General features: G+C 47.9%; 1 protein-coding gene across 2 annotated transcripts in view; it reads right to left on the minus strand.

Annotated features, from left to right (window-relative positions):
- Window positions 1-257: 257 nt before the first annotated feature.
- Window positions 258-27,841, minus strand: part of LOC146829460 (SWI/SNF-related matrix-associated actin-dependent regulator of chromatin subfamily A member 1) — a 1,967,301-nt gene continuing 1,939,717 nt past the window's right edge. For both annotated transcript variants that reach the window (XM_085608144.1, XM_085608145.1), the window contains one exon: window positions 258-660. In XM_085608144.1, coding sequence (XP_085464270.1) covers window positions 589-660 — 72 coding nt within the window. In that variant the 3' untranslated portion in view covers window positions 258-588. The remainder of the gene's footprint in view (window positions 661-27,841) is intronic.

The raw sequence follows: 27,841 nt of genomic DNA on the forward strand, positions 1-27,841 counted from the left end.
AAGAAAATAAATGCAGTGTGGGCAATTAATTAGCAGTTAAACTTTCCAATAGAGGAATTTAACCAAATATGTTCTATTAGAAATTGATTTGAAGGAAGAATCGGTGATCGTCAGACACCAAACAGGTAAGTCATGAAAGAGCATCGCTTCCTTTTTTATATTGCACAAGAGAGGGTATGATTAAATCAGTTTATTAATAAAAATATCATAGGCTGCCTCTACTCTGAACCTGTTCAACATAAAATATTAAACAATGATAAAATGTAGGTTTTATTTCAAAGCAAAAGCATATAAAACATATAAAAGCTAAAACATCAGGACGAGCTTAGAAACACCATGTATTGCTTGCCCTTTACTAGGGTTGACACTCATAAAATAAATTGCACAAAAATACTGGAATGCTTGAAACATACACCTACCAAATATCAATAAAAATATTGTAAAACGTACAAAATTTGCAAAACATAAAGCAGTGCTTATACCTCACTAATTAAGAAAAAAACATATGCATTGCTAAATAGCGTTTGCTGATGCAGTGTAAGAGAAGGCGGATGTCCTGTGCTCTCATATTGCACACATTTGTCAGACTCAGGGTTTCATTTTCTTAGTTTCCTTTTTTGCAGAGCTCTCCATGACCGAATCTGCTTTTCTTTTATGTGACTGAAAAATAAATAATTAGAATTAGAATGTAATTATAATGATTAGAACCATACAATGTTCTCAATGAAATAATACATAAAAAGCAATCAACTTACTAAATACAAACTATATATCCATTACATAACCACCAACTAAAAATACTAAAGGGCCAAATTAGAATATCAAAGATCAAGTTACCTCCCTTTAGTAAAGCTCTTTCTGGTGGATACGCTATTTGACCGCAGATTCCTAACCTTGTGAATACCCCCAGGCATCAGACTTCGATCAGCAGATTTTTTTTTCAACAATTCCCTCACATGCCATAGGTGGTGTCATGCAGCTCTGCATCTGGTTCTTACACCCTGGAAGTGACGCTGGGACTTTAGTTTAACCACTAACTCTGCCCGATAGTGTCACTTTATTTGCAATATCTCTTGGCCCCGTACGATGCAGAGTCTACAGTAATCAGACTGTACCAGGGTGCAGATCTCTACTTGGAATCTTTATAGCATAGGCCAGAGGATGTGATTTTACAGAACAGGGAGGTGGGAGGGTAAGTGAGGAATCTGCAGTTATATACAGTATACACCAGAAAAAGCATTATGGAAGGTATGTAACTTGTTATTCTGATGGATACTTCTAACTGCAGGTTTCTCACCTTGTGAGTAGATATCAAAGTAGTACCCTCTCCAAGTGATGGGCTTGTGGAATAACTAAGACCAGAAAGCCCTGCAGAACGTAACAGAGAAAATGCCCTTCCCATTGGACCTGGCTATTTAGGCAGTAGTGCTATGTGAACATGTGAACTGACACCAATGTTGTAGTGCGACAAATGTCCAAAACTGGCAATCAATGTGCAAGTGCGATGATAGCAGCTTAAACTCTGGTAGGGTGCCCGTAAGCCTTCCAAATGCTCTTTTTGACCAGTCCAGAGGACAAACCACCTAGAGATGGTTTATTTCTGCATAGCTTTTCCTTACTTTACCCCAGAGAACCCCACGACGGGCTGATAGCCCACCTGATGGTCTTTGGTAGGATCAATGTAAAAACTCAGATCTCTCTTGTGGTCCAAGCTATGAAATCTCTCTTCCTCCTTGCTTGAATGAAAAAGGGCAGAGTAAGCTAGTTGGGTGATAGACTGCGCAATGTTGAAAGGTGTAACCACTTTCAGAAGGAATGCTGATTTAGTCCTAAACACTAGCTTGTCCAGAAAGAAAGTGGTGTGCCATTTCTGGACAGAGAGTGGGGCAACTCACTCATGCGACGAGTTGACGTGATCACAATAAGGAATACTGTATGCAATAAGAGCAACCTCAGAGGACAACCGTGCACTGTCTCAAATGGGGTTCACATCAGGAATGTGAGAACCAACTTGAAGCCCTAGTGGGGCATCATAAAGGGTTTTGGCAAGAACATATTGGTCAGCCCCTTCAAAAAACACATTTCACAACAGGTGTTTAAAACAGAAATAGCTGATCAGGCAACAACAGACAAGCTTACAAGGCGGACATACAACCGTTAAATGTTGCCAAAGGAAAGCCTTGTTGAGCAAGTGATAAACTCAGACAATTGGGCTAATAAGTGTTTGATATGCCGGGAAGAACAACAAACAACAACTTTTTCCCAGTGCCCACCATAGGTGTTTTTTGTATAGGAACGTCTGACTGCCGAAATCCACCAATTCAGGAGGGAGAGAAAAGGCCATCAACTGCTGTCGGTCAGTCTCCAAGAATGGAGGAGTAAGTTGTGCAGGACCGATTGGAGGATACTGCCCTGCTGCTGCAACAAGAGGTCCTCTCAAAGGGGCAGTCGGGTCAAAACACATATAGTCATGGCTAAACGTTCTGTCTTTCTTGCCTTGACTGTTTGGCTGTAGAACTCTTTGCAGTTTATCAATGCTGACCAGTGGTAGTGTCTGTGTGTCCCCTTTCAACATGATGAAATTGGCAACACCCTATTCGGCATATTTAACATACCTTTACGTCCCTACTATATGGTGTCCAATATGCACCAAGGGCTTATAATTAAAAATCACCAGTGGACTGTGGCACCCATTTTGCCACCCATAGAACTGACAATACAAACATGACTTTAGGTCTGCCAGGCTTAGCCTGACTGGCCAGGTTTTAATTGCCAATTCAACCTGTCAAAATAACTCCTTTTGACAGGCCTACACCTCCCTTTTAAAAACTAATAAGTCATGCCTAAGTAGGTGTTACTGGCCATAAAGTAGAGAGCAAGATATTTAAAAGAAAGACAGGAAGTTCAATGTTAAACATATACTTACAGTGAGAAACTTTGAAAACTATTTCCACTGTTGCAGGTTTGGATGTTCTACAGGAAAGCACTCAGATACATTATTAAAATTAAATAATGTTATCTCCTCCTAGGAAACACCTACTAAGTTAATTTTGAGACTTTTAAAAGTATTTATCACAAGCCCAATTTACTGATTAAGTTGGATTTGTAATACATTTTTCAGAACAGGTACTTTTAGGAGGTTACCAACCCAAAGCTCCCAAGAAGCCCAATTTTATGTGTTTGCAACTCTTACCCAGGAACTGAATAGCTTCTTTGATGAGATGTAAACTTGTTTCCAGAGCTGAGACAAGAGTCTGGTTGTGGGGAGGTTCCTCTGGCATGCTGGCCATCTTGGCTGTGCTCAGGAAGTTAACTTCAAAGAGGCCTACTTAGTCACAGGTAGATGCAGAGAACACCTGGACCTGGCCCTTTCCTTTGTCCTCCCAGCCAGTCAGGCACCAGGCCCAGTGGGAGAGGAGGTGTATCACAACTGGCTTGGAGTGACTACAGTGGAGGGGTTGCTCATTTCTCTGGTCACGCCTCTCGGGTGGCTACAAGTGCTCTGCAGAGGGAAAGAAAGGTTCTGCTGTATTGGTTTTGGGGAATGAGGGGCACTGTGGATTGTTTGCAGTAGGGCACACAGGAAATACTACAAAAGTTGGTATGGTCAACTCTCTGAACCTTTACTCCACTGGCTTCGGAGTGCCCTCACCCACAGGCTGGTGCGAGGTATATATGTGGTATAAACAGTACCCTCCTCAGAACACTTTCTGGACCTGAAGAGGACTGGGGCATTGTCTGTGACATGAATACAGCCCTGGTCATGAGCTCCTTATTGTACCCAGGACAAAGGTGGACTACAAGGGTCATAAGGATGGCCTCCTCTTCACACTACAAGGGCACAACAAGCTACAACAGGACTTTTTTGCATCCTTCCAGAAGTCCAGTCCAAACTGGACCTACCCTAAATCCTGATGCTGGCCTCTGTTGGAGTGAGTGTTGACCCCAAAGTGCTGTCACCAAGGTGGACCCTCAGATGGTGTCAAAGTGTAGTCTGCTTAACGTTTCACAAAACCCAGGACTTAGAAACATGTTGGCTTTAATTACCTCTGGAGAAACAGGACAAACCTGCTAATCCCACCCAACAAAGGCGTGTTGCAGCTGGGTCAAAGATTCAGGCAGCTCCTGCTCAGAGAATATCCGCAGAAGCAAATGTGACTCAGTTGGGCCTTGGGGAAAAGGTGCACAACTTCATACAGCCGTCTTCAGCTAAGATTTGAGCTCCAAATGAGTAACAATGTCGAAAAATATAAATCTTCATTGGGCGAAGTGCCAAAAGTATCTGGCCGCCGATGGATATTCTCAAATTTTCCCCACTTATTTTCCTTTCAAAAGCCAAAGGCTTCACAAAGACCTTGTCCAGTGGCTATCTGTCGACGTGGAGCTCGCTTTGGCCACAGCCTGCTGCCTTGCCCTGAAGAGGATTTCTGACTTCCATTTTAGAAACTAAGTCCAAAGGTCGAACTTCTGAATGGGTCACACCTGGTTTCTGTATCTAACCCGCGCTCTATCGGTCAGCCTTAACTTGTCTCTAGGTATTGTGCAATTGCAACCAGATGAACGAGTTACTTACCATCGGTAACAATGTATCTGGTAGAGACACAGTCTAGCCGCAGATTCCTCAACTTAGAACATCCCCAGGCATCAGACTGGATCCAGAAAACATTTTCCCCAGCATTACCTCTGCACGCCGAAGGGGGGGGAAGTGTGTCGCCCCGCTCCGTCCTGACGTCGTCTACGGAAATGACATCAATGGAGCCATATAAGTCCCCCTCGGCATGCTGACATCAGTTTTCTACTGTGAAACCTTTCTGCGCCACAACGCGGAGCCACTACAAGAACTGTGAGACTATAGGAACCGTGTGCCAAAAAAAGGATAAAAACCTTTGACATAACAATGACAAGAAATCATAGAATGATGAGAAACAACACCATGTTGAAAGAGTATTCAACACTTTAAGGGACTGAAGGAAGCGAACAGAGCACCTGGAAAAGTTCTGCCAAACCAAAGAGCCGTGCCATCCCTAAGAGGGAACGGCAGTGGAAATGAATGACATGACAAACGAAAGGCAGTTTGCAACTACAGGATGGAACTGTATGAAAGACAGCTTGTATACACATGATGTAACTGAAAAGGCCCACAGGACTGGAACAATACGACTCACGGCAAGTGACTAGAAGTGAACACAACATCATAGAATGTTCACCACACCTCCCACAATGACCTATGAACTGTAGCATAGTCAAATAGAACCTCAACCCAATCGATTGCAGCATAGACCAGGAGACTCCAAAGAAATGGGGAGAACAGACGAGGGCGGAGGGAGGGCAGGAAAACATGAGAATCTCCACCCCGGAGAACCTGGATGGAGGAGCACTGAAAAGCACAAACCCTAGCCACCCAAGATCGAGAATGAGTGGAGAGCCAATGTGCCCAAAACAGCATGACACACCCTGCCCCGGAGGTAGGTGAACTAGAGTACCCCTCAGGAAGACCAAGGCCACCCGTAAGGGGGTAAGGTGGTAGAACCCCACCTGCAAAGGTCCTCGCAGAACGGGGAGGATGGGCGGGCGTTAAGGAAGCTCCAGCTAGACTGTGTCTCTATCAGATACATCGTTACCGAAGGTAAGTAACTCGTTCATCTGATAGAGACATCTAGCCGCAGATTCCTTAACTTAGAATAGATACAAAAGCTATACCCCATTGGAGGAGGGTCTGCGACCGAACCCCACAAAGTTCCCAAAGGAAGTAGTCCGTCAAGAACATTGGCTCAAACAAAGTGGGGGCCACAATGCCAGCGTGGCTGACACCAAACTCGTAAACCTCAGCATTGCCATCGTAGCTGATACCAAACCATGAAGTTCAGGGAGGAGCATGAACAAGGGAAGCAAGGTACAACAATCCGTCAGAGAACGGCACGAGTCCACTGTCGGCCAGACAGGGATGAAACGAAATCACAGAACCAGAAAGGTCAGTGCACAATGGCAGAATGTCACAAACTCCTACGAAAAGAGGGCAACTGAGTTTAGGACCCCAGGATCCATTAGGGGCAAATGCCCAGCGAATTGACTTAAACATGATGACAGATTCAGAACACACAATCTGAGTGGCACAACATCAGGTGCCAACAAATGGCATGTCAGGGCAGAAGGCATCACGCAGAGACATACAAACTATTACCACCAGGAGATACATAGATGTGAATTACAAGAATACACGAGACAGACATTGTGTACCGTGAGAACCACACCACACAATGCCTAGCACAATGAAGCGTAACAGCAACAGCATGTGCGCGTCATTGAGAAGACAGAGCAGCACCAGGTAGCCAACCAGGCAACCGTACCCCTAGGTTCAATGACCAAGGGCCACCGGCAGCCGAACACGCCCAAGCCATCTCCCATGAGGGAGGGAGAAAGAGAGAGTCGGAGAGAGAGAGAGGGCGAGAGAGAGAGAGAAAGGGAGAGAAAGAGAGAGAGAGAGAGAGAGAGAGAGAGAGAGAGAGAGAGAAATCTGGGACAAACCCCAGAAACCACCGCAGGGAGACCCCGCATGCCTGCCCCTTCATGTGCATTCACAGCACACAGAAATACATGAAAAAGTCAAGAAGTGACAACCAAGGGCAAACTGGAACAGTACCCCTAGAAAATAGAAAGTCGCCCAAAAGGTACCAACGGCACCGACTCCTGCGAAACGTAGCAGGACATACAGTCCTACCACAAAAAGAGGGCGACCCCAACCGCCCGATCGGGAGGATGACCGAGCCACCACAATACAGGTAGGAATACTGACTACCACACCAATGAAGAAGTAGTCAGTAACACTCAGAAATAGAAAGCCTGAAAAAGCCGATATATATAATATATATATAGACAGGATGAAGCCAGAGATCATCCGGAGATAGAATACGTCTGTGTGAGACAACAAATAGAAAAACCTGAGCCCAGGCTGGGCCCGTCAGAGGGAAGCCAGGGGCACAAGGTAAAAGGTAACAGAGATCTGCTCTGGCGAAAACTCTACGGCCCGTAGGCAAACCCCCGACAGGGTGTGCCCAAGCCCTTCCCAACACCAGGAAAGATGAGAACAGAAGGAGAATTCAGCTAAGACAATGGCTCAAGGAACACTACGGGCCCCCCGTGATAGCACACAAACCCAGTGCGGACCACATGTGGTGCCCGCCCAGAGTACAGAAGAACTGATCTGGAGCGGAACGGAACAAAGCGCCCACAGGGACACGTACCCACGCCCAAAATAGCCAACGGTGCTAGGGGCAGAATGAAGGCAGAAAGATGAGCCAAAAGCAAGGCAGGAGGACGCGAAACCCCCTGGAGCAAAACGGATACGGCAGAACCCCAACAATACACCGGAGCAAACTGCGTTCACAGACGCATGAGAGTGCAACGGAACAACCATAGGCAGCAATACAGAAGATCCAGGAGAGGGCCACGTCAGTTCATGGGTCTTAACAGAGGAGACGTTCCACCACAACAGGAAGCATGGAACAAAGGGAGATGCCCACAGCATAAACCAGCATAACCCACAGGAAAAATCCCCAGAGGGACAGACAATAACGAGAGAGATCCACGGGAGCCTTCGAACTTCCTGGCAAGGAAGGGCAGATACACAATATCAAAAGAATACCCCACATAGGGTACGTTACAGCCCTATAAAAAGCAAGGGACACCTCTTGAGACAAGCTCATAGGCAGAGGTAAAAAAGAACCATATAAACAGATGGCCCAGCTGTACCAAAGTAAGGAAAAACACGGCAGAACGGCCATACATCCTGTATGGGAAACAATGTCTTGAACCCAGAGACGTAAATCATAAAGCAGTGATAACACTGCATACGAAAACACAAATCCACCATAGAGGACTAAAAGCCTGGCAGTCATGGAAATCCAGATAGGAGGCGCCGGACAGCCGAGTCAGCATGTGCATCAAACAGATCGGCCCCATCAAAGGGCAGATCCCTGAGTCGTTCCCGAACATTCTCAGGGGAAACTGCCATCACGTAGCCACGTATGGCGTCGCAGAGCAACTGACCTGGCCATAGTTCGACCCACGGAGTCAGTGGTGTCCATGGCCGACCAGACGGAAAACTACACCATGTCACGGACATACCGAATAAGCCGGACCAGGTCAGCATGAGTGCCCTCCTGCAAAGAGGGAAGGAGTTGTTCGACTGAGTCCCAAAGGGCAGAAGTAGCCTGAGCAAGCACGCAGGTCGTGTTCAGGGACCATAGGCCTAAGCTGGTGGACGCAAAGACATTGCGGCCACACAACTCTAACCACCTAGACTACCGAGTGGAAGGAAGCAACAGAGGAGGAGAGGAAGGGAGTGCTGCCTGGACTACAAGTCCTTAAGCCCTAGGATGGAGGGACAAACAGGCAGGGTCATCTGGAGCCGGCTGATGGCGATGAGCAATAGCATGCTCCATGGTGTCACCTGATGACTGGCCCAAGTCCCCAATGACCCGCCAGAAGACAACAAGAGTTCCACATCCACCGTACCCTGGTGGAGAAGATCCAACAAAGGATCTGAAGGTAGGGAGAAAGAGGGCGGCTGCATCTGCAAGATATCCGCAGCCCTGCGAACCGCGGTTCGCCCTCGCAAAGTCTGCGCTAGCCTCCGTGGCCATCCAAGGTGGAGACAGCAAGTCATCCATTGGGGACGGCTGAAGGCTAATTTGTCCACCCAATGAAAGAGGCCCTGCAGACTAATGAGCCGGCCAGTGCCCCGTGGGCCCCTGCTCTGTGGCACAAGGAAACAACACTGGGAGCAGAGAACCCACTGGGGTCATGTCCTCCACCAGCAGAGGAACATCCGGGGCAGGAACCAGTTTCGATCGATGTCGAATCGGCGTTGGATCGACGTCGACAACCCTCGAGAAGGACTCGTGCGCCTGGCGTCGGACCAGCGTCGACTCGACCTCCACCAAGGCCGGAGCCTGCGGGAAGGAACGAAGTCGACTCGGAGTCTCGTTCTGCGCTGCAGCTGCATCCAGCGACGATGCAGGGAAGTCCCTAACACCCCTGTGGGGCCTGAAGGCATGCCAGGGAGAGGGGGTGGCCCAAATATGGCCTGTAGAGCCCTGGAATAGGCCTCCATCTGGGTCCGAGTCACCCCAGCACCAGGAAACGGTGGGTAGGTGGGGGCCGACTCCTGAGGACCCGTGTCCGGTGAAGACCGGGGGCAGCGGGCCCTGACGTCATACTTGTGCGGGTCGACGACCTCCGTGACTTCTTCCGATGCTTACCCGAGGCAGGCAAGCGACATCCGTGGGAACGACTCCAGGATCTGCCCCAAACAAGAACCTCAGCGTGGGAATAACTGTGCTGTTTGGATCCTTCCGCTGGAGACGGAGGACAACCGGGCAGACATCAATTTCATCCGCCGTTCCCGGCGGGGCTTTGGTTTCAGCTGCCGGCAGGCGTCGAATTCGGTGGAGTCGTGGTACTCGCCCAAGCACCACATACAGATCTTGCGTGGATCCCTTCACCAACATCTGCTGCGAACAGGACGCACACAACTTGATGCCCACAGGCATCAGCACACTGTTCCAGATGAGAAAAGGCGTTGAGAAGGCCTGAAACCAACACAGGTCAGAAGAACTGCTTTTCCCAGATCCACGTTGAGACGTGGAAAAGAAGAAAACTGACATCAGCATGCTGAGGGGGGCTTATATGGCTCCATTGACGTCACAACGTCAGGACGGAGCCGGGCGACGCCGCCCCCCGTCGTGCAGAGGTACTGCTGGGGAAAAAGTTTTCCAGATCCAGTCTGACGCCTGGGGATATTCAAAGTTAAGGAATCTGCGGCTAGATGTCTCTATCAGATAACAGTGGCATGTGCTGAAGGCTTGCAATTTTCACATTTAAACTTTAAAAATTCAAAACTCTGGATTGCCTGATTGGATTTTCAGCCAGAGACCAGAGTCTTCTTGTTAGACCTGTCATCCTTAGAGTGGTCTTTCCCCCAACTTTTTCCTCCCATTTTTGCTGATTCTATTTGTTAGCCTTAGGACTCACAGCACTTTACCACTGCTAACCAGTGCTGAAGTGCATGTGCTTTTCCCCTAAACATGATGACATTGGTGTATACCTGAGTGGAATATTTGTTGTGCGGGTAAGTCCCTAGTAAAGTGATATACCATACATCCAGGGTCTGTACTTCAAATGCTACTAGTGGACTCAGTGCTGAATGTGCCACCCACAGAATTAGCCTTTCAAACCTGTCTCAGGCCTGCCACTGCAGTTCCTGTGTGTGCAGTTTACTGTCACTTCAACTTGGCATTTAAAACAACTACTTGCTAAGCTCCCCTTTTTATTACATATAAGTCACCCCTAAGGTAGGCCCAAAGTAACCCTAAGGGCAGGTTGCCATGTAAGTCAAAGGTAGGACATGTTCTTGAATGTTTTGAATGTCCTATTAGTGACAAAAAGCCTTTCTCTTTTTCACTACTGTGAGGCCTACCCCTCTCATAGGCCAGCACTGGGAATTCCTTAACACACTTTTAAGCTGTAATTCCCAATCAGAGTAGCTCTTTCATGCTTCATATATTTGGAATAGTAATGATAAATCCTCATTACTGGTAAAGAACTTAGGGGCATATTAACAAGCCAGGCGATAAAATTATCGCTGCTTTAGCGGCAGAAAACTGCCGCTAAAACGGCGATAATGGGCTTGATAATATGCTCTATGGAATTCCAATTGAAACCCATGTTAGATGTGAAGGACATCTAACATTATCGCCTGGCTTGTTAATATGCCCCAAAGTTACTTCCTTACTTAAGAATTACCCCCAGGCGTCAGACTGGATCCAAATTTTCTTCAGTAGTACCCCTGCGAGTCGATAGGTGGCGTCGGTCGACTCCGCATTCGTCGTTGGCGTCGTGATCGCGGAATGACGTCGCGGTATCTACTTAGACGCTGCCCCTGCACGCTGATGTCAGTTCTTTACATGACATACCACGCCAGAAGTGCAGAGCCATGCAAGACACTGACCACTGGTGCATAAAACTGAAAGGGAGTCCCTTACCCTAGAAGTCAGTTTGCAGAACTGGGAGGGTGGGTGAGGCGGTAGGGAATCCATAACTAATGTATCTATCTTACAGATATATTGTTATCGAAGGTAAGTAAATCTGTTCATCTGGAAGAGACTATTCGTTATGGATTCCTTACCTTAGAATAGATACCCCAGCAAGACCAACCCCGGAGGTGGATCTGCGAACCAAGTTCACACCAGGAAGTCCTGAAGAATGGAGCTGTCAAAGAAGCCGTCTCTCAGGACTTGGCTGTCCAGATAGTAATGTTTAGTGAACATGTGCAATGAAGCCCATGTGGCTGCCTGGCAGATGTCATGAAAGGGGACTCCACTTCCCAAGGCAGTAGTGGCTGCCGTCGACCTGGTGGAATGGCGCGCAACCCTACTTGAGGTTCCTTAATTCACCAAGGAATAACAAATTTTAATGCAAAGAACGAACCATCGAGAGATGGTTTGTTTTTGCACAGCTCGACCTTTCTTGGCCCCCACATGGCCAACAAAGAGCTGATCATCCACCCGGAATTGTGTTGTGGGATCCAGATAAAATGTGAGCGCACGTTTTATGATCCAGACTGTGGAGCCTCTCCTCCTCTTTAGAAGGATGCGGGGGCGGGAAAAATGTGGGCAAAGTGATGGTCTGTCCTATGTGAAAAGATGTAACCACTCTGGGAAGAAAAGAAGGTCAGGTTCGAAGGACGACCTTGTCCTAATGAACAGCAAGAAAAGAAGGCTTAGAAGACAGAGGATGAAGCTCACTCACCCTGAGTGCAGAGGTGATGGCAACCAGAAAAGCAATCTTTAAGGTCAAGAGCCTGAGAGGTCACTTATGTAGCGGCTCAATGGGAGTGCACATAAGGTAGGTCAGAACAAGGTTCAAGTCCCACTGGGCCATTACGAAAGGAATAGGAGGAAAAAGGTGAGTAATGCCCTTAAGGAAACGATTTACTATAGGAGACTTGAAAAGAGAAGGCTGATCAGGAAGGCGAAGAAAGGCTGAAATGGCCAAAAGATAGCCCTTGAGGATGCCCAGAGCATAGCCCTGCTCGGCCAAAGAAAGCAAGAAGAGTAGAACCTCAGAAAGGGGGGCAGAAAGGGGATCCACAGTATTTGCTGCGCACTATGCCACAATATTTTCCATCTACAGGCGTATACTGTTTTAGTCGAGGGACGCCTGGCTGCGAAGATAACATTACAGACTTCAGGAGGAACATCGAAGGCTGTCAACTGTCGCCGCTCAATCTCAACGCAAGGAGGTGGAGGCTGGACAGGTTCAGGTGGAGGACCGTCCCCTACTGCTGCGACAGAAGATCCTCCCGAAGGGGCAGTCTGATCGGAGGATCGATGGCCATGTTCAAGAGCTTGGGATACCAGACTCTTCGTGCCCAGTCCGGAGCCACAAGAATTACTTGGGCCCGGTCGTGCTTGATCTTCTACAGCACTCTGGGCAGCAGTGGTATGGGGAGAAAGGCGTATAGAAGACCGCAACTCTACTCCTGACAAAAAGCGTCGCCTAGTGAGTGCCGCCTTGGAGATTCCAACGCACAGAACTGTTGACATTGCGCGTTCTCGTTCGATGGCGAATAGATCTAACCAAGAGGCTCCCCACTGCTGAAAGAGACCTTGTACCATCTCTGAGTGAAGACACCATTCGTGATCCATCAAGCACCGGTGGCTGAGTTTGCCCGCCTTAGGCGTTCAGGGAACCCGCCATGTGTTGAACCACCAGGGACATGCCCTGATGTTCCAGCCAGAAGGTTGATGTGGAGCCCGGACTCCACTGGAGACCAGAGGCCTCTTAGCTCCGCCTGTCCCATTTGGCCGCCCCATCCCATAAGTGATGCATCTGTCACCACTGTGAAATCCGGTTGGGAAAGGGAGAGGGATTTGCCATTGACCCAATCTTGGTTTGTGAGCCACCACTGCAACTGATCTGCAGTCCCCGCCGAGATCTGTACTACATCGGACAGATTCCCCTGATGCTGCACCCACTGGAACTTCAGGTCCCACTGCAGAGCCCGCATATGCCACCTGGCATGATCCACCAGCAGGATGCAGGAGGCCATGAGGCCCAGCAGCCTCAGGGTCATTCTCAACAAAATCCGGGATAGAGGCTGGAACATCTGTATCATAGCCAGAATATCCCGGACTCGTTGTTCGGGAGGATAGGGCCGAAAATGTGCTGTGTCCAGAACCGCTCCGATGAAAAGGAGCTTCTGAGAAGGGTGCAGGTGTGACTTCGGCAAGTTGATAGTGAACCCCAGCGAATGGAGCGAGCTCGTCTTCAACAACCAGTCAGCGAGATAGGGGAAGACTGGAACCCCTGATCTGTGCAGATGAGCTGCGACCACCGCCATCACTTTCGTGAACACCCGAGGGGCGCTTGTAAGGCCAAAGGGGAGCACGGTAAACTGAAAATGCTCGTGGACTACCGTGAACCATAGGTAACGCCTACGGGCCGACAGGACTGGGATGTGGAAATAAGTGTCCTGCAGTTCCAACGCTACCATCCAGTTTCTAGGGTCGAGGGCTGACAGGACCTGAGACAATGTTAACATTCTGAACTTCTCCTTCTGGAGGAAGCGGTTGACAACACTAAGGTATAAGACGGGACGTAGGCCTTGTCATTCTTGGGCACCAAAAAGTAGTGGGAGTAGCAGCCACAACATACTTCTGGCACATGGACTCTCTCGATGGCTCCCTTGGTCAAGAGAGCCGCAACTTCCTGACCGAGAAGGGCCAGGTGATCCTTCGACATGTGATGGAATGCAGGTAACATGGAGCGAGGGGTAGTCTCGAAGGGGAGGGAGTAGCCCCTTTGGACTATCTGCAAAACCCACCTGTCCGACGTGATGTTGTGCCAGTGGGGGAGGTGATGGTGGATCCTGCCACCCACTGGCAAAGGCTGGCCCGGCAAGGTCGGACTAGGAAGGTTTGGAGGTTGCTGCAGAGGGGTCAATGGTGGACTGGCCCGCCCGCTGGCCCCCAGACCCATGGCAATGGGTCACACGTCCCCAGACGTGGGACCCATCCATCGCAGATGGACAGCCTGCGCGGGCCTGTGGCTCTGGGCAGAACGTCGTGGAACACCCTCTCAGTAGCCACAAAAAGGGCGAAAAGCAGACTGCGTGCGGGGAGAGGGGGTGGCGAGGGCCAAGAATCTGGCTGTCGCCCTAGAGTCCTTGAAGCGCTCAAGCGCATTGTCCGCCTTGTCGCCAAACAAGCGACAGCCATCAAAGGGCATATACAAAAGAGTCGATTGGACATTGCCCAAGACGCCAGTGGACTTCAGCCAGGCATAGCGTCTCAGGGCTACCGATGTTGAAATCACCCTGCCTAGTGAGTCGGCAGTGTCCAGCCCACAGGGAACGGAGAACTTTGCAGTATCCCTCCCATCAGCGACTGCATGGGAGAGTACGTCCAGGCCCTCCTCCGGGTACTGTGGCAGCACCTGCGCAACCCTGTCCCACATAGAGTGGGTGTAATGCCCCAAGAAACATGCGGTGTTCACCGACCGCAGTCCTAAGCTGGTGGAAGAAAACATTTTCTTCCCAAGATGATCCAGCTTCTTGGATTCCCTATCAGGGGGAGCAGTAGGGAAAGCACCGTTGGATGTTGAGGCTTGGACCATCAAGCTCTCAGGGGAAGGGTGTTGGAATAGTCGGTACGTCGGTGCATTGGCGTCGGCCAATCATCTTATACACAGGAGCCCCTATGCTGGGTTTGGACCAGGGGCCCAGAAGGATGTCTGTGAGGACCTTATTGAACTGCAGCAGGGGCTCCGTAGAGGCTGCTGCTGGTTGAAGCACCTCAGTTGAGAGGTTAGTCCTGATTGCCACCGTAGGTAGCTCAAGGCCCAAAGCCTCAGCCGCCGTAGGCAACACCACAGCGTAGGAGGCTCTCTCCTCCGTAGCCACGGTAGGGCCAGAAAGAAAACCAAGGTATGTATGTATCCAGACCACTGGCCTCACCTAGTTACTCACACCAGTCTGGCTCTTCCAGCTGGTCTGCTAGAGGGTCAATAGACCCCTCCCAGTTCTCTTCATCCTCCTCTGGCTGCCACTCAGGGCGATAAGGAAAGCCAGGATGGAACACAGGTAAGAAAGTACTGGTCGGCACAGGTACCAGCGTCAGTTGACTCCGATCCGGCTCCGTATCCATGTCGAGAGGGAGGCTGGGTTCGACGCCGGCAGAGGACACAGCCGGCATCGTCAACGGTCAACGGTGTCATCAATGGATTTGGCGCCGGAGGAGGTGTTGTAAGGTAGACAGGCGCCGGCTGGGATCCAGACCTGGATCCCTGGGTGCTCTGCGGCGTCGAAGCCACCGGCACCAAAAGCCTAGAACCCCCAGCCGAGTCCGCGTTGCCCAAAGGCGCCCCGGTGGAGATGGGATACCCAAATATGGAGTGGAGGGCTATTAAAAGCTATGAAGTTTGGCAGGGGTCACCCAGGCTCCCGGAAGGGAGAGAAGCTCGGAGCCGACCCAACAGGCTCTGCGGGCAGAGCTGGACAACTACTGTCCACATCCTGCATCACATCACCCAACGGATGGGGAGAAGATGAAGAGCAACGGTGCTTCTTCGCCTTCTTGTGCTTCAACTTACCTGAAGACGAAGACTTCAAAGATGAGTGATGGTGGTGACTCCGCGACCGGTCCGGCGACCTCCCTCTCGACCGGGACCTCGAGCGGTACGGATCGACTTCGGGTCGTGGTAGCGCTTCAGGCACCAGAGGCACACGAGATGTGGGTCTGTGACCGACATCAATTTGTGACAGGCATCAAAAGATTTGAAGCCGGTCCGTTGATGTGACAAAAAGTCGAAAAACCTCCAGTCAATATAGACTTAGGGTACCGCTCTCTCCAGATCTGCGCTGGCTGGCACGGACAAAGAAAGAACTGACGTCAGCGTGCAGGGGCGACGTCTAAGTAGATACCGCGACGTCCTTCCGGTGTTCATGACGCCAATGAGTCGCCACCTACCGACACGTAGGGGTACTGCTGAAGAAAAATTCTCCGGATCCAGTCTCACGCCTGGGAGTAATTCTAAGGTAAGGAATCCATAACTAATAGTCGCTTTCAGATGTTGCATTGAACATTACTGTTTTTGAAATGCCACTTTTAGAAAGTGGACATTTCTCTTTAATTACTGCTCTTTGTGCCTCATAGACTGTCTCCAATACAGGTCTGGGTTGGGTGACAGTTACACTTTGTGCATTCCCTCTAGACAGCCACAAATACAGGAAGGTAAGGCTCATCTGTAGTCTGAGCATCCATCTACATTCTGGCGGGTCTTCTTGGGCAGGGAGGAATGGGAGGGGCTAACATACTTCAATAGTTAGTGTCCTGTCCACACAAAAGCACTGATTTACACCCCACAGATAGCACGGTAGACAGGGCTAGGTTGAAAGGGATCCTTGTGCACTTCGGAGAGCTGCTTTTAAGTCACCCCTTACATCAAAGGTACTTTGGGGTATAAGTACTGTATCTCTGACCTCTAAACATCAGACTCTTCTGGATCTTGAAATGAACCTCTGTCAGAAGGACTGCTGTGTTTCTTCAAGGACTCAACTGGACTGCTTTTCTCGAGGGACTGCTTTTCTGCTTGTTGCCTTGCTGCCTACTGCTCCCTGAATCTACTGAAGGAGAGCTGGACTCCGCCTTCCCTCCAAGGGGTCTCCAAGGACTTTCTGGCTTGCCTATTGTTTTCTGAAGTCTCAGAGACATGAAAGACTTCCTGCTATTCTGCTGGTGTTGTTGGACTCTGCTGTCGGTGAGTCCTGCCCATGGCTGAGGTGCCCCCTCAAAGTTCTCTGCCTCAGAAGTAGGTTCTGCAACTGCTTTCTACAAAAGACTTCCAATTTTTCATCTACAGCTCATGGGCCCGACTTCATCTTGCTCCTGACCCCCAAAAGGCAGGACTGCCAAGTTGCCTTTTGGATGTGCAGTTTGGGCCATGAAATCAAGTTTTTGGGCTCTTTGCAAACTTGAATGGGCCAGATAGCACTGGGACTGCCCCACTCGCTCAAAGGATCAGCGTGAGCTGCCACAACATCGTCTCCTCACACAGCAAGCATTGCTGGCCATGACCACGAGCCCCTTTTGTTGTCTGCGACGCCCAGCCGGCTCTATGCGCCTACAGGTTCATCGCTAGTGGTGCTCTGCTTGTTCCCAGCAACCCTATCCCCCGCAAATGGGGCTCTTGGCTACCCTTGAGCTGGACCTGTTTGGAACTGTATCCAACCTGTGCTCCATCATGGATGACTTGAACTTTGGATTTTCCCCAGTCTAGCGTGACCTAAAGTAATCTTTTAGTGCTATTGACTTCAAAGTACTGTTTTTGTATTTAATATTTAAAAATTAATATCTCAACTTCTATTGACTGGAGTTTTCTCATTTTGGTCTTATTTTGCTCAGATAAATATTCTCTATATTTTTCTAAACCTGTGTGTAGATCTGGTGGGGAGCAAGCATCCTGAAATGTTGCTTTCATATAAATTTGTTCGGTACTCTCAAGTCCAGAAAGGGTCTAAACTCTTGCTTCTGACCCTTTTTCTAAACTAGTAAAAAGCGAGAGTAGATTCTGAACCCTCTTTGGATGAGAAGGACTTCCTCTATGGCTTCTTTTTGGAGCAGATTGGTGACTTCCTTTTGCAAGAGGTTTGGCTGATGACATGTTTTCGAAGGTGGAACAGCGGCAAGAGGAGATCTGAAACAAAGAGAGTAACCATTTTGCACAATGTTTAACACTCATTTGTCTCTTGTGATATTGTGCCACTCTTCCAGATGCTTGATAATACTCCCCCCCAACTGGAGTGGGTAAGGAGAAGGGGCAAGTAAGGACTCATTGCTTGGCAGCTAGTTTGGTACGGGATGCAGGTTGTTGTTGAGATCCTCTTCCCCTGGCTGGTCTGCTATAATGGTAATGAGACCTGGTTTGTGGTTGTTGAAACCAGTGACAGGTTTGAACCCTCTGCTGATACCACTGTCTATCATAAGGCCTGCATCTCCTCCTGAATTCCTTTTTCTACTCAAGGTCTACAGCTTTTAGAGTGTCCAGTTCAGATTTCAATTTGTATAGTTCGTCATCTGTATGAGTTCCAAACAGGGAATTCCCCATGGAAGGAAGATTCATTATCTTCTGTTGTGCTTCTGGTTTGAGGCTTGTGAGATGCAGCCAGGAAGATCTTCTTGAGCAGATGCCATGCGAATATCCATGATGGCGAGGTCTGAGGCGTTTGCAGTGTCACAGATTATTTGGTTGGATACCAATGCTCCTTCATGCTGGACTTCCAGAAAGTCATGTCCTTCTTTAGGAAACTTTTCTGTGACCCTGCTGCGAGAGTCCCACAGTGACCTATCGTATTATCCGAGTAAGACAGAACCACTTGTTACTTTAATGAAAGAAGCAGATGTTCCACTCATCCTCCTTCCAACAGAGTCTATTAGCTTGCTGACCTTATCTGAAAGGACTGATGAAGAAGAGGCCACAGAATGAGTCTTGCGTACAGCGGCTATTATGACTGAATGTGGTGGCTGATCAGCCTTCAGGAACAAATGGTCCTGGTCTGGGGCCTTATATTTTTGAGGATTCTTGATGGAGCTGCTCTGAGACGCAGGAGTCAAGAAAAGTTATATTTCTGGTTCCTAAAGAGCTGGGATCACAGATAATAGAAGACTTGGCACAGCTCTGTGGTGCAATGTGTAAAAAATGAAAGATGAAGAGATGGTAGACACAGGAATAACTTCATTGAAAGCTGTGATGCCATCCACCGGGGACACTATTCCTCACTGGGGATCGAGAAGTGGCGGACCAGGAGGGTGTTCTACTCCTCAAATGGAGTGACCTGGAACAATGGGATAGTCGTCATCTGGAGGTGGACCTGGTTCTAGCAAACTCAGACTTTCTTTAAACGCATTTGCGGAGTCTTGGATCGTAGCGTGGACTTCAGTGCAGTCAATGTCTCTCCAGAAGCATTGATTGCGAGTTCATGGAGAATGATGCAGAGGAGGAGTGTGTTTTGGTGATGGAGTACATGGGGTAACCCTGGATGGAGAGTATGCCTGTGGAAAATCTGAATCAGGACTATGAGGTACAGGATCTCCCACTTACATACGCTTTCCAGCCAACATGGGGAGAGATTCACAGTTGTCCAAGGAGCAGGCCTAGCTGGTGAGGATCTTGGTTTAAATGACTCAGATGGCAAAATCTGCACTTCTGAGGACTTTGAATGACTTCTTGAGGTCGATACTCTTTTAGACCTTGTCTTTGACATCGACCGTGACTTTGCTGGCTGCTTCAACGTCAACCGGTGTGTTCTAGACATCGGTGAACACCACAAATTTTTTGAAGGCATATCCTTTGACGTTGACGGGTGTCTGTACATCAACGAAAGTCATATATCTTTTGACGCCATATCCTTTGAGGTTGAGGGGTGTCTCAACGTCAACGGCCGATGTCTCCCGTGCATAGATGGCACTGTGGCAGCCAGAAAATGCCTCAACAGCAAACTTGTCACTGAAGACTGCTTTAACGGCAGTGAAGAGCTCGAAGTTGAGTGAAGATGACGTTTGGAAGTCGAAGGAACCCTTGAGGGTGATGTGTGCATCAACGTTGAGTGACAAGTCTGATCCAAGCCACTTTTGACGTCGACTTCGAACAAATAGGTATTTTTTCAGATTTTGGCGTCCTACCTCTCAACATTGATCATGTTCACCACTACTAATGTCTTTCATGAGATCTTCCTCTGTTGACTGTTTTTGGATGAGAGGAAGTCTCTTTGGAGGAGGATTGACACTCCCCAAAGCCTCGTGTTAATCCTGTAAGTCCTCTTTCCTGGAGTCCATGAAGCCTTATTTCCTCTCTGTCCTTCAAGGTTGCCTGGAGAGCTTCTGGCAGTAAGGACAAGAGTCTGGACAATGGGACTCTGAAAGACATATGATACAGACTGCATGTGGATCAGTCTGCACCTTCTTCCTTCAATAGGAGGAGCACTTCACAAAAAGTGAAGGCATGACTCACAGAAAAAATATATAGTTCCTGTCAGAAAAAGAGTATAGTGCACTCTCTGTACTAAATTCTTTCAGAGAAAGTTGAAAACCGGAGTTTTTGAAGAAATATTTCTGGCAAAATTGTCAAAAAATAGCAGAGCTCAGTGCTCCAGGATCCTAACAGTACGAGCGGGAAAAAAGAACTGGCCTGTCACCTGTAAGGCATGATGGGGTCCTGTAAGGTCTAAAAGACACAGTCCAGTTTTGTGTTCTGTTATATTTTGACTGAAGACTATGGGATATGAATGTCTCAGATTCCCTTTCATTTTCCTTTTTAAAGGTTTTGAATCATCTGAGGGTTTATGACAGAAATACCTTGGTAATTGGTGGGTGATTTAATATGAAAATGTAATACAATTTGGACATTTTTAGCCTTTATTTGGGCTGCAGATGTATATTTTTATATATGTTTATATACAAAAACAAAGCACTCCTATATATATCAAAAACAAGGAGTTCATGATAATCCCAAGGTCCGGTGAACTCAAGGGGTATGTGTCGGCTATAAAACATCCACAGACGCGTTTCTGGCTCTTGCCGTCATCGGACTCTGTTGACCTACTCAGGTTGTGGCTTATACAAAGCTAGAGTGCTTCACCATATGTGGGACACGCTTTCGTTTTTAAACCAGTGGCAGGTGAGGGGATGTACAGGCACAGTTATTACAGCTGCCAATTAACATTTTTAGTGATGGGAGCGCCATAGACATTGCATTACGCAATAAATAATGAAAACGGTGACACCCCATTGCTGGCCCTTCATTGGCCAAGGATCCACCAACCATATGGCAGAACTGTTTAAATGACTGTCGTTTTATTGACGGCTTTTCCGCACTGATGACGGCAAGAGCCAGAAACACGTCTGCGGATGTTTTATAGCCGACACATACCCCGTGAGTGCACTGGACCTTGGGAGTATCATGAACTCTTGCTGTTTCATAAGCGGTTTCCACCACCGCTTCCCGGTTGCACCCACCGCGAGTTCTGCTGGCCCCAGGTGGAATACTGTGTTTTGTATATATATATATATATTCACTTAAAAAACCATAGGTTTCACACATGTTATAGTTAGGTGGATATTTCACTCGTAAAAAAACAATGAAATTCCCCCGTTATAGTTAGTTCAGATAACTATAACTCGCGCGCCCGCAATCCACTGCTCATGACGTCACATATTACATCACTCATGACATGGTCAGGGGCATCACTCATGACATCACTGATGACATCATCCTTGTGATAGAGTGGCGGTCGCGCGAGTTATAGTTATCTGAACTAACTATAACGGGGGAATTTCATTGGTTTTTTACGAGTGAAATATCCACCTAACTATAACATGTGTGAAACCTATGGTTTTTTCAGTGAATTTGTACGTTTTTTGAAATGCTAATTTATTTATGTATTATTATTTTTTTTATATATTTATTTTACAATAAACGCACCACCGCGATTTTTTTTGAAAAAATAATTTTTTATTTTTTGGGGTTTTTTTTCTGCCTTCGGGGTCCTTCAGGGACCCCCTGACAAAGGCTAGGGGGTCAGGAACTCTCTACCCTGCCCCCTTTTCACTCTCGCACTGAAAACAAACAAAATGGCGGCCGACACTTCCTGATTTCGACCGATTCGAACATTGACTAACATGTAACCACCATTCAGAAATACGCTCGCGCACGTTAGGGTGCTCGCACGGTGCGCGCACCCTGCGCGCGTATAGATATTGATATGCTTTTAAATGCTATTTTCTCAGGAAATACTGAACAGATTTACACCAGACCTGCAAAAGGCACTTCCTTGACCTTATGGCTACCTCTCTGCCAAATTTCAAGTAATTCTGTTCAGCCGTTCGGGCTGTAGCTGTGTCTAAAGGTCCTATGGAAAAATGCATGGGGAAAACGCGTTTTGGGACCCTCCTTTTTTCTCGGCCCCCGCTTGACGAATCACCCCGAGACTTTCAGGGTAGGAGCTGAACAGAGCGCCCCATTAGTTTTGAAAATTTCGCGAGGATTCGTCAACCGGCGCCAAAGTTATTCAAAATAGAATTTTGAGGTTTCCTATGGAAACACGGTCCTAACTATAACTATCTACTGGCGACCGCCAGTAGATAATATATATATATATATATATATTCACTGAAAAAACCATAGGTTTCAGACATGTTATAGTTAGCGGAAATTTTACTGATAAAAAACCAATGAAATTCCCCCGTTATAGTTAGTGCAGGCAACTATAACTCACGCGACCGCAATCCTCTGCTGATGCTAATACTGTATTTAGACACTTATATGCCCATGTCTTCTTCCATTAAATTTTAGCTATACATATATTACAAATATTTTTTTTTCATAAAGACACATGTCATCAGCAGAGGATTGCGGTCGCGTGAGTTATAGTTGTCTGCACTAACTATAACGGGGGAATTTCATTGGTTTTTTATCAGTAAAATTTCCGCTAACTATAACATGTCTGAAACCTATGGTTTTTTCAGTGAATTTGCAAGGTTTTTTAAAAGCTAATTCCTAACTATAACGTGTGTGAAACCTATGGTTTTTTCAGTGAATTTGTACGGTTTTTTAAATGCTAAGTTACTTTACGCCATTCGTGGCGTGCACGCCCACTTAACGCAGTTCGTTCCGCGCGCCCACTTTACGCAGTTAGTGCCGTACACGCAAGGTGGGCACGCAGTGCGCTACGCGCACCGCGTGCCCACGTTACGCACCGTGCGCACATGGAGGACATATTATGCGCTTCCTTGTGATAGGTAATCTGTTAAATTTAATTTGTAAGTGATGACAATAATATGCCATGCACAGAGAGTGTTTTTTTTTTTTATTAAAATTTTTAGCGTAAGCGCACCGTACGCGTACGGTAAGCGTAATCGGCGAAATTTTCAAAAAATACAAATTTACCGTTTTTGGCCTTGGGGGATCTTTGAGGACTCAACTAACATGGCTATGTGCATGGGCGCTGTCTAAACAGCCCCTTTATATGTTTTTTGCCTTTGTTTACAGCCCCCCCCTCAGAGTGCGAGAGAGAAAATGGCGGCCGCCGCTTCCTGGTTTCGACCGATTCGAATGTTTACTTAGATGTAACAGCCAATCAGAATCGCGCTCGCGCACGCCACCGTACGCGTACGGTAAGCTTACGGTAAGCGTACCGTAAGCTGGCTCAGATATATATATTGATTTAAAGGCTATTTTCTCAGAATCTACTGAACAGATTTACACCAAACCTACAAAAGGCACTTCCTTGACCTGAGGACTACCTCTCTGCCAAATTTCTAGTAATTCTGTTCAGCCGTTCGGGCTGTAGCCCTGTCTAAAGGTCCTATGGAAAAATGCATGGGAAAAACGCGTTTTGGGACCCCCCTTTTATCTCAGCCCCCGCTTGACGAATCCCCCCGAGACTTTCAGGGTAGGAGCGGAGCGGAGCGCCCCACCTATTTTGAGAAATTCGCGAGGATTCGTCGACCGGCGCCAAAGTTATTCAAAATAGAATGTTGCGGATTTCCTATGGAAACAGGGTCCTAACTATAACTACCTACTGGCGTCCGCCAGTAGGTAATATATATATATATATATATATATATATATATATATATAAAGTTATATATACATATTCACTGAAAAAAACAAATTTTACGGAGACATTATAGTTAGGAAATAGAATTTAAAAAACCTTGCACTGCTGCTTGGGAGAAGTCCACTTTAATCCTGAGGCCCTCAGAAGGCAAGGGGGCCTCATCCCTCCATCAGCAGCTCGCTGAGAGGTGCGTTTGTAGAGTTGTGGAGAAATGGCCGTGGCCTCTGACCACCTCTCTGCAATCCTGCTGTGTGGAGCTTGTTGGCGGTTACAGGAGGTCTTCTTGGCCCCAAAGGACCCTCAGCAGTCAAGGGACTTCATCCCCCAACCAGGAGCACGCCAGGAGGGGCATTTGCAGTGTAGTGGAGAAAGGGGGCGGGCCTCCCGCATGTTGCAGCATTTAAAAAATATTTTTTTTCGGAAGGGGAGCTACGTGGCTCTACTTTTCTAGACCATTTTGGGTACCGGGGACCCCACCCCCGAAGCCTGATCCTTTTTTACCAAAAAATATTTTTCAAAACGTGAGGGGTGGCGTGCAGCCCAAGCCGATTTTGGCCCCGAGGACCCCTATCTACTGGGGCCCAGCCTTTATTTTTTTATTTTAAAAAGGGAGGAGTACCGCGCGGATCCCCCTCCCCAATCCTATTTCAGCCCAGAGTTTCCCCCCTCCACCCCCCTCCCCGGCCAGGCCTTCATCGGTTTTTTTTGGTAATGGGGAGGGGGGACAAGTGCAGCCTCCCCGGGCTGATATCGCTCTGGGGATCACATCTCCCAGGGCAAGGCCAGGTCGTTGGGGCCTGCGGGGGGAGCCTCAAGGCCCATGTTCCCTGCCGGCTCTCCACCTACAGTGGGAGCTGGCATTGCTTTTGGACAGAGGGAGCTGCTGACATGCAGCTCCCTCTCCCCAAAAGCAATTCTGCTCTGCTTCATGGAAGCGAAAGCATTTTCAATGCTCTCACTTCCATGAAGAGGACCAGAGTTTGGTATGGTATGGCGGGAGCGGTGCTCCTGCCATGATGTAGCAAACTGCAATGTCCCGGGGGTGTGCACATTCCTGGAGCCGTCCCTGGGGGTGGGTGTGGCTAACAAACGCAACCCTATTTGCGCCCCAAATTCTCGGTCCCCACTGCACGGAGCACCCCAAACTTTTCCAATCAATAGTACCCACCGTGACACTTTTTGGCAAAACATCATTCAGATTGGTCAAACGGCACCAAAGTTATAGCCAAGTCAAAAAATTATTTTCCTATGGAAACTAGGTCCTAACTATAACTCCTACTGATATATATATATATATATATATATATATATATATATATACACCATCTTCCACAGCACACTATCTGCCAGACTGCACAAGGCAGGGATACAGGGAACTGCCCTAGACTGGATCTGCTCCTTCCTCGCTGGCTGAACTCAAAGAATCAGACTCCCGCCCTTCCTCTCCAAACCTATTGAGATCAGATGTGGAGTTCCCCAAGGATCCTCCCTCAGCCCCATGCTCTTTATCATCTACATTGCCCTACCCGCAACAATCTTCAGAAAACACGGACTCAGCAAAGTATGCTATGCTGACAAAACCTATCTCATCCACTCCCTCACTAAGGAACCCAGCATCACCAGGCCCAACTTCCAGGAAGGAATGAAGGACGTCACAAACAGAACTAACAGGGAGGTTCCTAAGGAGAGGGTATAGTAAGGCCAAGTTTGAGTTAGCAAATGTTAGAGCCAACCAGAGTCCCAGAGATAAGCTCATATTCACAGAAGACAAGCAAAGACACAAACAGACAGATTGAGGGCAGCCCATAAGGTACAGTGATATTAGCGATTTAGAATACTTTGTGTTAGATCAAGTGTTAGTAAGACCTAGAGGTGGCAATAGAGAAAGGTTTCTGAGGCAGCTTGAATCAAGATACATCTTAAGATTCAACACGAAAATGCCACAGGGCTTCAACACGGAAGAGGATCTGCATGTCCACTTGTAATGTCATGAGGATATTTTTCTCAGAGCATATCTTTAGGTAGAAGAACTAATGAGTTTTTCTCCCGTTCGTCTGCCAGTAGTCCACAGGGACATATTTAATGACCAAATTCTTTGAATAAGGTTACTGCTGTATCTCTGTTTCCCATAATAATCCAGACCATGATTGATGGTATATGCTTTCACAGGGTTAAATCTTCTTTTTGGGTATTTATTTTTGTGATAATAGCAATTTAAGCTTTGACATGATATGTTCGAAGAAATGTTATAGTCTAAATGTGCAACAGTTGTATAATACTGGGTGGAAATAAGGGCACGTGCCCGGAATGTATCGAAAGACCTGTAAGGAACACAGATTCTGGTATTAGTGGGTCAAGTTGGGCACTTGCTCTTAATTAGCTACATGTAACATTGAAAATACAATGTATGCGACACAGAGGCACAAGTTACTTACCTTCGGTAACGATATATCTGTAAGAAGCATTAGTTAGTTATAAATTACTTACCTTAGAATTACCCCCAGGCGTCAGATTGGATTCGGAAAATTTTTTCATCAGCAGTACCTCTGCGCGTCGGAAGGTGGCGTCGGTAGGCTCTGCGTCCATCATCGGCGTCATGGTCACCGGGATGATGTTGCGGCAGCTACTTAGACGCCGCCCTCACGCGGAGACATCAGCTCTGTACACGACTTTCCACGCCAGAAACGCAGAGCCATTAAAGACACTGACCACTGGTGCACAAAACTAGGGCCCGAAGGGATATCATTAACCCTAAAAATCAGTTAGCAGAACGGGGAGGATGGATGGGGCGGGAAGGAATCTATAACTAACTAATGTTTCTTACAGATATATCGTTACCAAAGGTAAGTAACTAGTGCATCTGAAAGAAACATGTTAGTTGTAGATTCCTTACCTTGGAATAGATACCCCAGCAATACCAACCCCGGTAATGGATGTGCAAACCAAGATCACACCAGAAAATCCTGGAGAATAGAACGGCCAAAGAAGCTGTATCTCAGGACTTGGCTGTCCAGGCAGTAGTGTTTGGTGAAGGTGTGCAGTGATGCCCACGTGGCCGCCTGACAGATGTCATTCAGAGGAACTCCTCTTCCCAAGGCAGTAGTGGCTGCCGTCGCCCTGGTGGAGTGAGTGCGTAGCCCGACTTGAGGCTCCTTTTTAGCCAGAGAGTAACAAGCCTTAATACACAACACGATCCATTGAGATATGGTGCGTTTGTGTACGGCCCAACCCTTCGTTGCGCCCACGTAGCCAACAAAAAGTTGATCATCCACCCGGAACTGTTTTGTGCTTTCCAGATAGAAGTAGAGTGCATGTTTTGAGTCCAGAAGGTGGAGCCTCTCTTCCTCCTTCGAAGGATGCGGAGGCGGAAAGAAGGTGGGCAAAGTAATGGTCTGCCCGATGTGGAAGTCAGTGACCACCTTAGGAAGGAAGGTTGGACGGGTCCGGAGAAACAGCTTGTCCGGATGAACAGACATGAAAGGAGGTTTTGAAGAAAGAGCCTGGAGCTCACTCACCAGCCTAGCAGAAGTGATGGCTACCAGGAAACAGTCTTAAGAGTCAAAAGATGTAAGGGACAGTTACAAAGCGGCTCAAAGGGATCGCACATTAAATAAGTTAGCACATGATTCAAGTCCCACTGAGGCATAATGAAGGGGATTGGAGGAAAAAGATGTGTTAAGCCTTTTAAGAAATGGTTAACTACCGGGGACTTGAAAAGAGAAGGCTGATCTGGTAGCTGAAGGAAGGCAGAGATGGCTGAAAGATAGCCCTTGATAGTGCCCAGAGCAGAGCCCTGCTGGGCTAAAGAGAGAAGGAACAAGAGTACTTCAGAAAGAGGGGCAGAAAGGGGATCCGCAGCCTTTGCTGTGCACCATGCCACAAATTTGTTCCACCGGCCGACATATACTGTCTTAGTGGAGGGACGCCTGGCTGCCAAGATTACGTCACAGACTTTGGGAGGCAGGTCAAAAGACGACAACTGCCGCCACTCAATCTCCACGCAAGGAGGTGGAGACTGGACAGGTTCGGGTGGAGGACCGTCCCCTGCTGCTGCGACAGAAGATCCTCCCGAAGAGGCATTCTGATCGCAGAATCGATGGCCATGTTGAGCAGCTTGGGATACCAGACTCTTCGTACCCAATCCGAAGCCACAAGAATGACTTGGGC

The sequence above is a fragment of the Triturus cristatus genome, chromosome 5_2, assembly GCF_964204655.1.
Source record: "Triturus cristatus chromosome 5_2, aTriCri1.1, whole genome shotgun sequence".
NCBI lineage: Eukaryota > Metazoa > Chordata > Amphibia > Caudata > Salamandridae > Triturus > Triturus cristatus.